Genomic DNA, 16,790 nt, shown 5'->3' with positions numbered 1-16,790 from the left:
TTCTGTTGCTTCCAGCACTCCCTCCCTCACCCACTTCAGACAGCCTATTTTGTCACCACAGACAGTGTTAACCCAGATAAATGGGAAGTGAAGCCGTCCTTCACTTCCAACAAGTATGGTAAGAGATTATCACTGGGGCACTGGCCTTGACTTCTGCCTCTCCATAAGGACCATATATCCAGTGTTACAAGGAGGCTTCGAAGCTGCCTCATCCAAGGCTCCCAGTTACTGAGGGAGTAAGCGTGTGTTGGCCTTGGGCAGCTTCTGATGTACAGGCTATCCGTGCTGACTCTTCTCTGAACTTCTGACACTGGAGACACTCATGGTGGAATCCCCCTAGTCCAAGGCCGGGCCCCCGAGTCCATGCCTTCGGGATTCCTCTCTTTTGAGAAATGGCACATTCTCTCTTTGGAGAAGCACAGCTTCCACTTTCACCGTCTACATCCAACTGCAAAGAGGCGGTGATGAAAGCATCCCAGAATTGATCATGGCGATGGCTGCCCAGCTGTGACCTGCCACAGTCCATCAACTTCATCGAATTGCCTGATGTGCGAATTGTTTTTCAATATTGCTAATACCGAAAATAAAATAAGCAGGAGGAGAAACTTGACAGAAAAGCTTTCCCATCGGTCTGTTTACTTACCGCCCGGGCTCTGGTTGTGATCATAGCATCAGAGACAGACACCCACCCTGCTTGGTTGCTGCTCTCCAAAGGTTCTAGCCTTCCTTCCCCCGTGCACAGCACAACCCTCTGCAGAAGTCAAGCATCCTGACCCACCAACCCTCTGCCCCTTCCTAACTCCTCTGCAGCCCTTTGCTGAGCTCTAGCTCCTGTTCATACTCAAAACTGTAAGGCATTCATTTATAAGCTCCCTCCCACCCCCAGATTTTAATGTTGACACAAGCAGCTCTCTTGTTAATCTTACTGATTAATTCTGCCTCCTGTCATTCTGATCTCCTTGACTTTTAGTCAGGGTTCTAAGGAGGCAGCAGAAATAAAAGGTGTTTGTAATCAAATGATTCTTTTACATTGCACGTAAAAACGTTTGGCAGGCAAAGGAACAAGATATCCTGTTGGACTCCTACTCTGAAGTCAGTTTCGTATTGGACAGTTGGTTTGCAACAAGAAATCATTTGCCCTAATTCACAGCCTGGCTTGAGAAAGGCGGCTGTGGGACATTTCTGTCATGTGACCCAGTCAGGTGCTGCTTAATGTGCGTCATGCGAATGCTAGGCCGGTATCAAATTATAGAAATGGAGAATAAGTTCCCCGCATACCCAGCGGTGGAGTTCACACTGGATAATCTTAAAAGCCATTTGTGCTTGTGAGAGTAGAGGGGAGTTTTTAACCTCAGAGGAACACAGAGATACATTCCAGACTTAGCCTCTAATCCTTCTAAACATTTATTACTCGTAAGAGCTTAAAATGTTAAAAATTGGATTGGACGGTTGTTTTGGACACTGGTAGACGTGTGTCCGTAGTGAAGGTCGGAGCAACACTGTGTTACTAGGGAGCCAGGCTCTGTGTCCCAGATTTCGGTACCCCAGCATACCTTGTAAATATTGGTAGTTGACTTTTCCGAGGATGGCTCAAGGGTGTATTACATTTCTTGACTCTTGTTTCATTTAGATGATGATTATCTAGAGAAGAACATTCCACCAGAGGCTGAAGAGCTATCCTTTGAGGTGTCTTACTCAGAAGTGGTGACAGAGACCCCAGACAGAAATAAATGGAAGAAGTCAGACATTAAGAAAGAAGACTATGTCTTACCTGTGAGTAAAGCCTCTGCGGTCAGTCTGATAACTTCCCGAGATGCCTTCTGTGTCGACCTGTGGATTGTTTTTTTCTTTTCTGTATGTGTAAGGGAGCTGGGGAGGCCAGGCACCAGCACTGTGTGTCCTCTGGGATATGCCTTGATGTGTTGTTTTGAGTGTGTGCACCTCACATAATCCTGATTTCAGAACAATGGCATGTAGAGGCCTTGTAAGAAGGCAGTTGCTGGGCCGTGGGGATGGTGCAGTGGGTGAAAGCACTTGCCAGGCAAGCACCATGACCCTCCAGCACCCACGCGAACATGCACATGGTAGAGCTCATCTGTAATTTCAGAGCTCCCTGCTGAGATGAGAGGAGGGGTTCAGAGGAGTTCAGGGTTCAGGTTCCCAGAGTTTATAAGCCAACTAGTGTTACAATCTCAGCAGCCAACACTAATGAGACTTCGTGTCAAGTAGGGTGAGAGGCAAGGACTGACTCTGACGCCTACATACCTGCTATGGCAAGCCCACCTACGGGTACACATAGAAATGTGTACATACACACAGCTTCTGACGTCCACACTCCTGTTATACAGCGAGCCTAACTATGCTTACACACAGAAATGTGCCCATACACTCAAGCACAGATCGATGGAGAAAGAAGAGGAGGCTGTTGTCACAGCTGCGGTCCGGCCATGTCCACAACCATGACAGCTACTATATCCACCCTTCAGGGTGCTGTTTTGCCTCTAATTAGCATAGCCTTGCTCTATTCGTGTTCTTAAACCACTACTCACTCACTGTCTCTTTGGCCCAGGACTCTCTTCGTAGGTATTAACCAATAGGTTTTGTTGTATAAATTTAGAGTGTCCTGATTTCATTTGACTAAAACAAATAAATGCTTTCACTGTATCTTTTAGAAATTTATTGTTCAGAAAACGAGATTTGGGTTGACCGAGACGGGGGACCTGTCTGCCGAAGACATGAAGAAAATCCGCCATCTTTCTCTGATTGAGCTGACGGCCTTCTTCGATGCTTTCCGGATACAACTGAAGAGAAACAAAACAGAGAGAGTGAGAGGCCGAGGTAACTAAGAGGCCAGGCTGCCGTCCTCAGTGCCACCCTGGGACACAAGGACATGTTCCTGACTCTCACGTTTTCTTCCTCCCTTGGTTCTTTTCACTGCAGACAACGGGATTTTCGGAGTGCCACTTACAGTCCTCCTGGACAATGACCGGAAGAAGGACCCTGCCGTGAAAGTTCCCCTTGTGTTACAAAAAGTGAGTCATGTGCAAAAGACCAGGGAGACAGTGAGCTCAGTGGGCGCTTTCTCTTAGAGTTAAAGATGGCCGAGTCCCCTTGAGGTCGGACCATTGCTTATCACAGAGGCTGTGTGTCTGTGTCTCTGTGTGTGCCAGCACACATATGTGTGAGCCCCTGAGGGGATGAGATGATGTCAGATCCCTTGTGCTGGTGTACAGGCAGAGGTGAGCCTCTCTGTGAAGATGCTGGCAATTGGACTCAGTGTCTGCTCTTAACCACTAAACTGTCTCTCCTGCCCCACTACTCATTTACTTTTAAGTTGTGCATTTTTAAATACGAGTAGCAACTGAACCATGCTTACCTAAGTTCGCATTTACTCAACAGTGCCTCCCGGTGGCACACTTAACACCCCAGGTCTTTATCACAGACCTTGCTGGATTTTAAATAGTTTGTAAAGGATGCACAAAACCCTGGCTGGGGAAGCAGACTTGATTTACCCACACGAACAGCTCTGCATCCTCCCTCTTCTCCTCATGGAAGTGGCTCTCGGGGCTTCATCCTGAGCTGCTTCCTCGAGTATTGTGATCAACTGGCCAGTGAAGGAGCAGGGAGGGTACGGTGACAGCCAGAAGATGCTGGCACCTCTCTGTCTTCTGTGGGGAAGGGCTGTGCCAATGGTGTCATACATATCCTGTGTCATCAGCATGGAGAGGCCCAAGGGGCAGGGTTTTTTTTTGTTTGTTTGTTTTTTTTATCTCCTTGCAAACTGGGGCAGAAAGGATGAGCTAATTTCAGAGGTAACACGGCTCATGCCTAGCCCAGAGTCCTTGAGCTCATGTGCCAAGCCCGGAGTCCTTGTCACCGTGCTGCCCTTCCTCCTCGGAAATTAAAGCACAAATGACGTGCTTTGTCCTAAATGTCAAGGATGGATTTGGAAAAATCAACTTTTAAAAAACCATGACAATTCAGCACGTTTACAGGCATAGGTGTAAAACCCAGCCCAGAACGTAGCAACAGCACTGATCGTGAGGTGCTTATAGATGCTAAGTGAACGGTGTAGACTCATATTACATCCTCAACTCAGCAACCAGCAGCCATTCTGATGGCTGTTGTCCTCTGCCTCACTTAAGGCAATCTGAGGCGCTGTCCCTCAGCCACTACGAGACAAGAGCGCCTTCTTTCCCCATCCCTGAAGGAATCTGCGGTGTGCTGTTGCGGCTCCCTCCAGCCTTCTGAACCTAGGACGCTTGCTTCCCATCCCCATGCCTCAGCCTGCCTCAGAAGGGGGAAGAATAGGACAGGTCAGGGTTGAGAGAATAGCAGGGAAGGTCAACACTGCCACCACCATCATGTCTTCACCGCCATCAACACAGTCACCATCATCACCACTACCGCCATGAGCGTTTAAGAAAGTCCTTACTTAGTCTTCTAGAATTCCTTAAGTTCGTAGTCAGGTCCTTTGCAGCCAATGAGGGTAGATTTGGATGAGATTGAGCGCATGCAGGGTAGTGTGGTCGTAGACACACAGTGTGATTTAGACTTTGATCCTAGTGGTTGATCTGCATAAGAGAAACGATAATCATGTTTGAAAGAGGCCAGAAGAAGATCACAGTAGATAAGAGAACATACCCAACAGCGTCCATGGGTAGGATTTGATGTTGGGAAGTTATAGCCCAGAACTAAAGGAGAATTCACTGGCTGGCAAACCAGAGGCAGCGTTAACCTTGTTGAGTAGTCATTAGTATTTCAGACATCACTCCTGTATCAGGTTCACAGGTACAGTTAGCTGTCTTCCGATTATTACCCTCACTATTCATGTTTGTCACCCTACAGAGATAGTTCATTTGTGTAATTTATTGTTGATTTCTAGTTTTTTCAGAAAGTGGAGGAATCAGGTCTGGAATCGGAAGGAATCTTTCGACTGTCTGGATGTACTGCCAAAGTCAAGGTACTCAGTGCTCTCTCTTCCTAGATAAAGACACAAGCTGTCTCAGTCAGTGTTCAGCCGCTCAGGACCAGTGAAACATTTATAAAATAAAGTATTTGGTTAGGGGCTTGCTTATAGTTTCAGAGGGTGAGTCTGTTGTCATCATGGCGGGGAGCAGGGTGGAGACATGGCAAGACCATGGGAGCAGCAATTTGCTCCCATGCTGCAGCAAGTTGCTATGAGTTTCATCATGATCAGAAGGCAGACGGAATAAAAATAGGCTTAGCATGGGCTTTTGAAAACTCAAAGCCTACCTCCAGTGACACTTCCTCCACCAAGACCACACCTCCTTCGTGAAGCCACACCCACTTTGTGTGGCCACACCCCCTTCATGAGGCCATACCCCCTTCATAAGGGCACACCTGCTCTGTGAGGCCACACCTATTTCACGAGATCACACCTACTTCGTGAAAGCCACACCTCCTTTATAAGGCCACACCTCCTTCGTAAGACCACACCTCCTAACCCTTCTCTAATTGTGCCACTTCGTGATGACTAAGCGTTCAAATATATGAGCCTATGGGGGACATTCTTACTCAAGTCACCACAACCCAGTTCCAGTGAGCATCAGAAATCTAGTCTTTGTGGCTGTCATTGTTCCTTCGATAGTATCGCTTGGCTTGCCGCAATACTCCTCGGTACTTCTGGTTATACGTTTCTTCCATGCTGCGATTCTTAGAACCTAGAATAGAGAACCATTTCCATCCAAACTGTTGCTCATCTACACCTGGCCCTGTTTAGGGGATCAACCGTTTCGGCTTGCCAAGTTTCTTTGGCCTTTGGGAGTCTTTGAGAATATGGCCCGTTGGCTTTTACGTGCATTGCTAATTGCTCTCAGCTGAGACGCATTCTTAGTTTCTTCCTTGGGTCGGATTTCGTCTAAGAATCTGTAGCAGTGCCTGTAACCACCAGAATACACACTCGGCTGCTCTGAAACCCAATTCCATTTATGGTAATGAAACCCCAACACAGCAGCAATGACTTCCATTGCTTTGCCTTCTTAGACCCACACAGGCAAGCTCTACAGAAAAGCAAAGAGTCCTTGAAGAGAAAATTTTTTCTGGCAAGTTTCTAGTAAAATATCTTTGTGTTTCCTTTTGGGCACACACAATGAGGAGTCCATGCCTAGCTTTTGGTCACCCCAGTCTGTGGACACCCAGTGATGGGCCTTGAAAAGAACGTGCACTTGGTAGTGAAGAAATGATTGTGATAAGCCAGTGAAAGAAAAGGCACGGGGGTAGGGAGGCACCCCTTCATTAATTCACTTAAGCACACATTTTGGGGAGTCTATTCCTATGAGAAGGCTCAAGGTAGAAATTTGGAAATATGGTAGCATATTTCTTGAGTGGAAAGAAAAGTAGGCTGTGTCTATTGGCTCCTCCAGAGAAAAGGTGGATGGAGAAAGAGACAGTAGGACATGGGCTATGGTGCAAGCTTGTCACTTCCTCCCAACAGGGGGCCCCTACACTGGGCTAAATGGGGCAGCCTGGACCATCTGCCAGCTCAGCCACAGACTAGCACAGGTGCTGGGGCCTGACCAGCTGACAGGATCAGCCACCTGAACCTCTTATAAATGAATGTGGCCAGGTTCTCATTTGAGGGGATGTCTGAAGCTGGGCACGTTGGGAGTTACGACTCCGTTCAGCGAGGAGCCAGTTAAATTCTAACACAGTTTCATTTGGAAGGCAGATAACTTCCTAGTGGCTCCTGAATTGAGTTAGTTTCAATGTATCATGTTCCGTTCCTAGGCAAGCCCCCGGGGAAAGCACGAAGTAATGGGGAAGGAACGTGGCCTGCTTTGGTTGTCTGAAGTTATCAGCTGAGTCAGAGTCTCCAAAGAGAGCCAAAGAGTCCGGCTTTCCAACCAGAGTCAAACTCCATACCTCTAAGTCCCTCTATATGCAGATCCACTGTGAAAAGATTCTTATGTGCCCCACATTTGACATTAGAGTGGAAGTTACTTTTCTTCATCTACCCTTTGTGTGAAAACTGCTAGCCAGAGGCTCATCACCCTTCAGCGTGTCCACAGACACAGACATTCCCAAACTGAATTTAGGGCAAAGTCTTTTTCCCTTACGGGGTTTGGTGTTGTGTCAGCCGGTTTATTCTGCCTCTTGTTAGTCCACAAATACAATCCAGATGTTTTCGTAGTTGTGGCTTCAGGAAAGCAAGCATGGAAGAAATCTGGGCCAGTGAGCAGAAACTGGGGAAATGCTGCGGTTAGAGAGACAGTGGTCGTGATACATTGCCCCGGACTTCATATCTCCTTTATTCAGTCAAACCTTCAGTACCTGTGCTTGTCAAGTTTTCTGCCTTGCTTTTCTCATCCTTGAAGTATATTTCCTACAGAACAAGCGTGGGGGGAAGGCAGTTTTTAAAAAGCCATCCTAATTATTTTTGATTCGAGCCAAGTAAATGACAGCAGCCATTTGAGGGATGCTGATATTGAATGGTCCAGCCTTGGCTTTGCGTTCTACATGATTAGTGGGCCTGACAGGGACTCAGGCCTGAGAGGAAGCTGCTCACCTAGAGCCAAACGAGAGCACTGTTGCAAAGCCAGCTCCCAAATTTGAGGCCCACAGATCATTTGGAACCAATTTAATGCTTTGGAATGCTCAGTGATTTTCTTTTCAAAACATCGCAGAAATTTGAGCCAAACGCTGGGGACATGTTTTATGGAAGAAGGCAGACTGTTGGACGCGTAAGCTCCCCTCTCCTCTGCCGCCCGCTCCAAGTTTGGCTGTAGATGCTTTGGAGTTATGTTACCTTGTGTGTTGGTTTCCCTTCTGGACTTGGTAGCTTCAGGCTGGGTCTTTGCTTTATTAGTGAAGATGCTTCAGAAATTGATGTAGCCTTCTTTGTGCTCCAAGGAGACTTAAGGACAGGGCTTTGATCTGCCCGTGCTCTCCTTAAGGGTAAACAAAACATAGGTTTTTATTGATTGATTGATTAGCTGGTTGTCTGGTTGACTGACTGGTTGGTTGATAGGTTGGTTGGTTGGTAGGTGGGCTGGCTGGCTGACTGATTGGTTAGTTGATTGGTTGGTTGGCTGACTGGCTGGTTGGTTGGTTAGTTGGTTGGTTAGTTGGTTGGTTGGTTGGTTGGTTGGTGGGCTGGTTGGTTGGTTGATTGATTGGCTGACTGGCTGACTGGTTGGTTAGTTGGTTGGCTGGTTGGTTGGTTGGCTGATTGACTGGTTGGTAGGTGAGCTGGCTGGTGGATTGGTTGGTTGGTTGGCTGGTTGGTTGGTTGGTTTGTTGGTTGGCTGACTGGTTGGTTGGTTGGTTGGTAGGTGGGCTGGCTGGTGGATTGTTTGGTGGATTTGTTGGTTGATAGGTTGGTTGGTTGGTTGTCTGTTGGGTTTTTTGAGACATAATCTCACCATTTGAACCCAGGCTGGCTGCATACTTAATCAGTATCCTGCCTTGGCACCCAACTCAGCAAGCTTGACACAGATCTCAGTTTCACAGATCTCAGTTTCACAGCCTCTGGAAGCCATGGAAGCGCTTGTGTCTGGCATGTTAGTGAACTGCTCTTGATGGGAGATGAAAAAAATGGCTGTCCCTTCTCAAGGCTAAAAGTAGGCTTCTCAGAAGAATGAGACAGAGGCTCTAAAAAGCGCAAGGCTACTGGAGTGTCATCTAAGTATCTCTTTAGAGCAGTGGGTATCAGTGACGGAGGTGATTCCAACTGTCTATTGTTTGAGGTAAACCCTCACATTCAAAGGCATGGTAAAAAAAAGTGAGTTTGACCACAGTAAAGAAGTTTAAAGAATGGTTCCCACTGATAAACAATGAACCAATAATACAGACTTCTTCAAGTAGGAACTTAATGTGAGTGGAACTTATGGAGAGAGGCCTGGTGCTTTAACACAAGCTGTTTGCATAGTGTATTGGAGCAAAGGGTCGGGCAGGCATACCAACATGTGGAAGACATGTGTGTGAGCATGTATGTGTGTGTGTGTGTGTGTGTGTGTGTGTGTGTGTGTTGGCAGAGAGCCGCTGTACCCATTCCAGGAAAGTCATTATTGTGCCTGCAGTGAAGTCAGAGTTGCTTTATTGGGGCATCTCTCATTCCACATGTGAAAGAGGGGAGAGGCATATGCTCACGGCCTGACTTAGCAACAGAAGGGAGGGCGCAGGAAGATTATGATGAAAGGAAAATGGCAGTTTTGCCAAAACTGAGCAAAGAATTTATCATTTGGAGGCTGTGCTATCCCACCAAAACCACAGAAGTGAAGCTACAGAATCAGTAAAGAGGTTTTATATCTGTGCAGAATCAGCCAATTGTTTCAAAATTATGACTATTTTTCAGGATAGCTCTGGAAATGCTCTTAAAAATTAATTCACAAACAGGCTTTCCAGTTCAGTCTGGTGGAAAGGTTAGGGTTAGCAGGTGTTAACTTTAGCTGTTAAGTTGCAGACAAAAAGAATTTGTGCAGTGGTGGTGGGAAAGAGGCCCTGCCGTTCGGCCTCCCTGAGTACTGACCAACTGCTTTGCTTTGCAGCAGTACCGTGAAGAACTGGATGCCAGGTTCAACACTGATAAGTTCAAATGGGACAAAATGTGTCACAGAGAAGCCGCGGTCATGTTGAAAGCATTCTTCAGAGAACTGCCCACCTCTCTCTTCCCCATTGAATATATCCCTGCCTTCATCTCTCTGATGGAAAGTAAGTAAAGAAGTTAAATAGGATTAAATACACTCAGACATGAGGTGACACAGCGTGGGAGGTGTGGGGTGCACCGTGAAGTGCGGTTGGTTACACTGTGCTGACTGCTGGCATCTGTGGGACCCGGGGGTGAAAGGCCATTTATGGTGGTCCTGGGTTTGCATCTCTAAATCAGATTGTTGTTCTTAACTTTCTAATTTTCTGAGGAAGAAACCTTTTGGTTCTTTTAAGGATAGTTTTTTTTTTCCAATTTTTAAGGTAATTTTCTCAGTTCTGGAATTTCCAGTTGATACCTTTCAATAGTTTAATTCACCTGTTGGCAGGCCCTGTCTCCCCCATTCATTGTACGTACTTGCTTTTGCTTTCACACTGTTTGCGTACTTTGAGAACTGCTTTAAAACCTTGTCCACTAGTTCCAGCCCCTGTGTCATCTCATGATCTGGGTCTTCTCCAGAATGGGTGAACACTCTTCCTCCTTTGTGTGTGCAGTTAGTTTAGATTCTGTTCTGAATGACATGTTCGGCTGTGGTGTCTAAATAGGTCATTTGCTTGGTAAGACCAAAGCTGCCACCAATCATCAGTACAGTGACTCAGCATTTGTGTGTGTGTGTGTGTATTTGTGTCCGTGTGAGTGTTTGCTGTGTGTGTGTGAGTGTGTGTCTGTGTGTGAGTGTGTATCTATGTGTGTGTGAGGAGTGTACGAGTATGTATGTGTGTGAGTGTGTATGTATTTGTGTATATATGTGGGTATGTGAGTATATGAGTGTATGTGTGTATGTATTTGTGAGTACATATGTGTGAGTGTGTGTCTTTGTGTGAGTGTGTGAGGGTGTGTGTGAATATGTGTGTATTTGTGAGTGTGTGTATATATGATTGAGTGCTGTGTGTGTGAGTGTATGAGTGTGTGTTGTGTGTCTTTATGTGTGAGTGTGGGTGAGTGTATAAGTGTGCATTTGTGTCTGAGTGTGTGAGAGTGTGAGTGTGTAAGTGTATGCATAAGTATGTGTGTGAGAGTAACTGTGTATAGGTGTGAGTGTATGTTTTTGAGTGTATGAGTGTGAGTGTGTGAGTGTGTGTGTGTGTGTGTGTGTGTGTGTGTGTGTGTATTGGAACTATCTTCTTCATACTACATGGAATTCAGAGGGCACAGAGTACTTACCACTCATGTGCAGTTACTTTCTCTTTTCGGTCTTGGCCTCCAACTTGCTGGTTCAGTTAAAGGACTAGGTGGTTTGTCAGACAGGAGAGAGAAAGCTCTGTGCTAGGAAGCATTAAATAAATTAGCCACAAACTGTTAATGAGACAGTGTATGGCCGAGCTCCATCAGTAAAATGAAAATGGAACATTTGCCAAATCAGAGTTTTAATTGAGACAAGGACATCGTAATTCTCTGAAATGGAAAGAGCTCCCACACCTGCACACCTGCGTGACGACACAGCTACATGCCTATATGTCTGCATGCCTACATGCCTACATGCCTGCACACCTACATGCCTCCATGCCTACACGCCTGCATGCCTACATGCCTGCACACCTACACGCCTGCATGCCTACATGCCTATATGTCTGCACACCTACATGCCTGCATGCCTACATGTCTGCATGCCTGCACACCTACACTCTTGCACGCCTGCATGCCTACATGCCTGCACAGCTACACAGCTACATACCTATATGCCTGCATGCCTACACGCCTGCACACCTACACTTGCATCTGCATCTCTTGTCTTTCACTCCGAGATGTTCTGGGATTGATCACACCTGAGACAAGGCTCTCCAATTCTAGAGAATGTCTCATCTGAGTGTGGTACTGTACATGTTCTTCTAGGTCCTGGTATTTATACATTACATGCTCACATCAGTGCACGTTAGCCTTTACAACATTCACACACACACACACACACACACACACACACACACACACACACACACACACACACAATGCTGCAGTAGGCTCTCACTTGAGGTTTTCCTTACTATGCTGCTCAGTGCTTTTACCAACAACCTATGGTCTCCAGCCAGATCGTGAAGGGTCGTAAATGTAGCCTCCAGCTTGAGAACTCCCGGGACTCCAGATCCCATGCTTCTGCAGACACTCTTCACCAGGAGATTGTTTGGAAGTGCGGAAAGCACTTTAAATTTTCAGCATGGATGGCTGTACATTATCCTGCGTGGATGGCCTCCCTGAGCGTGAAGCCAGCCCTCTGGCGCCATCTTGTGTCATCAGGGAATAACATTCTCTACAGCCTCTAAGACTAACCACTTCCCAGATATGTCTGTATGAGACAGTAGCACTGGTCATACAAGCAATGTGCCCACGCATACAGCGATGACTTTTGGGTACTGACTTGAACATCATGTGTGTGTGCAATCCTCATGCCAGCCCCGCATATGTGCAAAACGGGTGAATGCCTTAGCACTAAGTACAGGATACGAACCTGGTGGCCAAGGGCTGCCGTGTCCTTGAGCGCAATGCTTACTTGCTTTTGAGTTGAGCTTTGTCCTCTGTTTCATAGAGTAAGGCAAGGTCTATGGGAAAAGGAAACTGTCCTGTAAACCTGTAATGATTTAAAGGATCTTTTTGGCTACCTGCCCGTAAACCGGCATCATGGGATTGAAAGGGAGGTGACAGACTGGGGCTCTTGTCCAAATGAACAAATTAACATTGTTGATCTCAAAAGCTGGGTCCTTCCCACTAAGCTGTCAGGCCCCTCCTGTGCAACCAGATGTTCGCACGATGGCTGACAGAATGCATCAGGGTGGCTTCAAGCATGTGATTATTTCTGTCTTCTTGTTAGGAGGACCTGACATCAAAGTGCAGTTTCAAGCCTTACACCTCATGGTCATGGCCCTGCCTGATGCCAACAGGGACACAGCCCAGGTAAGTGGGGCTCACCTGGGGGAAGCAGAAGTGTGACAGCTCACAGAGCCGTCTGCATGATGCAGCCCCCCACTGCCTTGCATACTCCCTGTCATGTTGCCGTGAGGCAGACACAAAGATGGAGATTCTAGAACTCTTTCTGAACATCAACAGATCGTGAACAGACAGACAGACACACCGAGTGGTAGAATCCAGACTTGAGAAAGCAAAGAGCTTCCCTCTGGGCAATTCAGCCTCTTGGTGAAGTGCCAAAGGTTTTCTCATAAGGGTCTGCACCTTGGGAGTTTAGCGCACTTTGAAAATTACCAAGTTTCCTTTCCTTTTCTCTTAATGCTTACAAAAGCCGCACATAAATATCTGCTGTTCCAGGTGAAGATTTTATAATTAACAAAAAGCAGTCAAAAGAGCCAGGCATTGTGGCGCATGCAAGTATTGCCAGGACTTAGGAAGCTGAGGCAGGGGGATCACAAGTTGCAGGCCAGTGTGAACAACGAAACAAGCACAGGAACAACTTCAGAAAGGCGACATGTCTAAAGTCATGCTTTGAGACATTCGCCTGCCTTTGCTCTTGGGCTGAGGGAGGAGAGACTCCTGTTGCTTAATTTTTTTTTTTCCTCAAGGAAACAGTAAATTGCTATTGACAGCAGGGCTTTCAATTGAGGGCGTTTTTACATAAAGAATTATTTTCCTTCCTGCACAGCAAAATTGCATTTATTTTGTTTGAACTGCAGTGTTTTCCTCTCCCTGGTTGATGTTTAATTTCAATATTTGTCAAACTTGTTTAGGATTAAAAAGAAAGTCTATTATCTGCAGACTCCATGGTAATACGCCCGTAAGAAGGGAATTACTTCATAAAGCAGACAGCTGAATTAACTGCTCGTGTTTCTTCCTCTAAGCAATTTAAGGGGACGCAGGACACGTTTGTTCACCGTTGCCTTCGGGCACCTTCCTAGCAACACAGTGAAGGCTGTAGGGTGTGTGGTCACCATCAGAGAAGCCCCTCAGTGGTTCACAGGGGCTGTGACTCGGTTCTCCTGTCTCCTGTTAGGCTCTGATGACATTCTTCAATAAAGTGATCGCCAATGAATCCAAGAACCGCATGAGCCTGTGGAACATTTCCACGGTGATGGCGCCCAACCTGTTCTTCAGCAGAAGCAAGCACTCCGACTGTGAGGAACTGCTGGTGGCCAACACTGCAGCCCACATCATCCGCCTGATGCTGACGTACCAGAAAATTCTGTGGAAGGTGAGTAAGGCTCCGAGGGCTGTCCAGTGTCCCTGTGAAAGACACCATCTGCAGGGAGATGTGAGAGCTCTCTGGAGTAAGTGACTCTTGAAGACAGAAAGAGGCAGAGATGTGAGACAAACAATTCACGGTTGCTTGCGGCGTCCACGTACAGTCAGCCTTCCCCATCCATGGGTTCCTCAGCTCTGGATTTGATCAAGCATAACTCCAAAGAGCATCCCAAAATTGTATATAGGTACCAAACTTTCTTGTCACCAGTCCCTAAAAAGCATAATAAAACAGTGCCTTACACCACATGTGCATCAGAACAGACATCGTAAATTGTCGAAAGTTGATTTTAAGTATAGAGGAAGATCCATGCAGGTTATGTGCAAACGCTATACCACGGTTGAGCATCCAAGGGTTTGAGAATCCAAAGGTTTCCTAGAACCAGCTCCCCTTGGAGACCGAGGGACAGCGGGACACTCTTTAGACATGTTCAAAGCATGTTTAAAACCCTCCTCATTTTTCCAATCTCAGGGACAAATGAGTGCTGAAGTGACATTTCCATATCCAAAGGCTGAACCTACTGGGTGCTTCCACTGAAGGGTCTCTTCCTTCTCCAGGTCCCATCTTTCTTGATCACCCAAGTCAGAAGGATGAATGAAGCCACCATGCTGTTGAAGAAGCAGCTCCCAAGTATGAGGAAGCTACTCAGGAGAAAGACCCTAGAGCGGGAGGTGAGAGCATCGGTGGGGCAAGGGGTAGATCCACAGCAAGACTGGCAGGTCACCCGTCTCGGCTTTCACTCCCCAAAGGAGGGTGCCACTCAGACACCACACAGATATCGTGGAAAGTCCCAACAAACAGAGCACCATGGTGTCTCTGTCGTGCGGAGTTACGTGCTTTGGGGTCAGAGTCCCTGAAATGTCACTGTCACGAAGACTGTTTGGTGCTCTGCAAATGACTTATTAGAACGCCCTTTCCGTGGTCTACACGCAGGCAGATTGTCAGCCTTGGATGTGAAGTGGCCCCCAACGTTCCAAAGAACACTTGGTCCTTGGCTAGTGGCCATTTGGGAATGTCGTGGAACTTTTAGGAGATGGAGCCCACTTACAGGAAGTGGGTCACTGAGGTGGGGTCCTGAGGGTTTATTTTCCGTTCTCACCTCCTCTCAGCTCTGAGTGGAGGCTGCAATATAAGCTGCCAGGCCCCTGCTGCTGCTATCCCACCCTGCCCTTTCTGCCATGGTGCATGCATACCTGTGGAGCCATAAGCCAGAGTAAGCCCCTTCACCCTTCAGCTGGTTCAGTCAGGGTGTTCTGCTGCAGCACTAAGAACGTACCTGGGATGGTATATCAAATAAGCAGGGGAAAGAGATTTCTTTGGTGATCGAAAAATGCAATAGATACTTCTCAATTTTTTAAAAAAACATTAAACTCATAGCACTCCCAGAGATTTCGTATCGAGCACACTTATTTATGTGGGGGTAGACATGGAAGTGTTTTTCAAAATAATTACCTTGCTTTAATTAAATGTGGGGGTGGCAGTGCAATCCAGGCATTGATTTTATGCAACTCTGAGAGTGCCAAAGCTTGCCATTGAAGGGATAAGGGATCTAAGTGTCACGAATACTCAGGAGTAGGCAAGATCGAGAGACCAGCTGTGGGGACGGTGAGCCAGGGCCACGGGTACAACAGTGATACAGATAGTGGTGCCAGTGTGAATTTGTGCATAACAGTGAAGGAGGTCTAAGCTCCCCCTTGAAGGGAGAAAAGACAATCATGGGAGAATGCAGGAAGGGGTGCAGTGTTTGCCAAGGCAGGGAGGTCAGAGACGAGTACTCATTGATAAACAATCACAACTAACGTCTGTATTCCACTTATTGATTACACGAAAAATGATGCCTTCCTGAAGAAAACCAACCTGTTTTTTTCCTCTGTGCTGGGATCAAACTCGGGACCTTGCCTTGCTAGGCAGCTGGGCTGTCACTCCAGGAACAAGCTAACTGCTCAGCAGAACCAGCGGGTCGGTTAATTTGACGGATTTTTCAGCCTAAGTCCAACATTCGGACTTTGTCAGAGACAGTTCCTTTAGAAACTATTGAAGCAGCTTTGTTCAATACTTAGGATAGGTAGAGCTGGTCTTTTTTGACTGGGTAGTAACTTTATTAAAGAATAGACATTCTGAATGTTACAATATCGCCAGTGTGGCCACCTTAGAAGTAGATCGTGGGGCTTGGCCCAGAGCTCAGCGGTAGAGAGCTTGCCTCTTACTTAAGAGGACTTAAGTTTAATCTCCAAAACCAACATACACACGCAAGTATATGCACAGGCACACACATACACACATATATAAGCACATACACATATGCATGCAAGCACATATAAACACATACAAATGCATGTACACATATACACACACAAACACATACACACACAAATACAACATACGCACAAATGCACAGACATACTCACATACACCAGCACATACACATTTGCACACATACATGCACATACACCAGCACATACATATTTGCACGCATACATAAGCACATACAAACACACACATGTACACACACAACATACAAACACATACATGCACGCACACACTCATATACATACACGCACAGGCATAACAAAGCAACGGAGCCTCCCCTCTAGCTTGTCTTCCTGCTGTTCACATGTGTGATCTAGCCTGCATGTGTGTACAGCCCTCTGACTCCTAAGGAACATGTGCGCTCCAGCCTTTTCAGTGATGTAGTGTTCCCTACCTCTTACCTATTGTAGTCAGTAACCATGCACATACTAAAAACGTCCCTAGCATTGTGCCTGAAGCTCTGTTAAGTTCCAAGACAGGTAATATGCAGCCAGGCCATTTGAGCCAGATAGATCACAAGTAGTTGGATTCTTGGAGAATGAACGGCATTCTGCTCCCTTAGGACCTACGTCCAGGATATGGGCAGTGACGGGCATCAGGATAGGGAGTAGGCTATTAGTCTTCAGATGTCGG

At 46.7% G+C, this 16,790-nt stretch overlaps 1 protein-coding gene across 3 annotated transcripts in view; it reads left to right on the top strand.

Moving 5' to 3' along the window:
• The window catches only part of Arhgap28 (Rho GTPase activating protein 28), a 166,941-nt gene that overhangs the window by 134,034 nt on the left and 16,117 nt on the right, over nt 1-16,790 (top strand). For 2 of the 3 annotated variants that reach the window (XM_006245626.5, NM_001191815.1), the window contains exons 7-14: nt 1,631-1,773; nt 2,673-2,838; nt 2,941-3,032; nt 4,886-4,963; nt 9,510-9,672; nt 12,471-12,553; nt 13,602-13,799; nt 14,405-14,518. In XM_006245626.5, coding sequence (XP_006245688.1) covers nt 1,631-1,773; nt 2,673-2,838; nt 2,941-3,032; nt 4,886-4,963; nt 9,510-9,672; nt 12,471-12,553; nt 13,602-13,799; nt 14,405-14,518 — 1,037 coding nt within the window. The remainder of the gene's footprint in view (nt 1-1,630; nt 1,774-2,672; nt 2,839-2,940; nt 3,033-4,885; nt 4,964-9,509; nt 9,673-12,470; nt 12,554-13,601; nt 13,800-14,404; nt 14,519-16,790) is intronic. The other variant, XM_039083430.2, reaches the window with a different exon arrangement.

The sequence above is a fragment of the Rattus norvegicus genome, chromosome 9 (genome assembly GCF_036323735.1).
Source record: "Rattus norvegicus strain BN/NHsdMcwi chromosome 9, GRCr8, whole genome shotgun sequence".
In the NCBI taxonomy this organism is placed as follows: Eukaryota; Metazoa; Chordata; class Mammalia; order Rodentia; family Muridae; genus Rattus; species Rattus norvegicus.
Note: the sequence above shows the minus strand (reverse complement) of the source record. Positions and strands in the feature narration are given on the sequence as shown.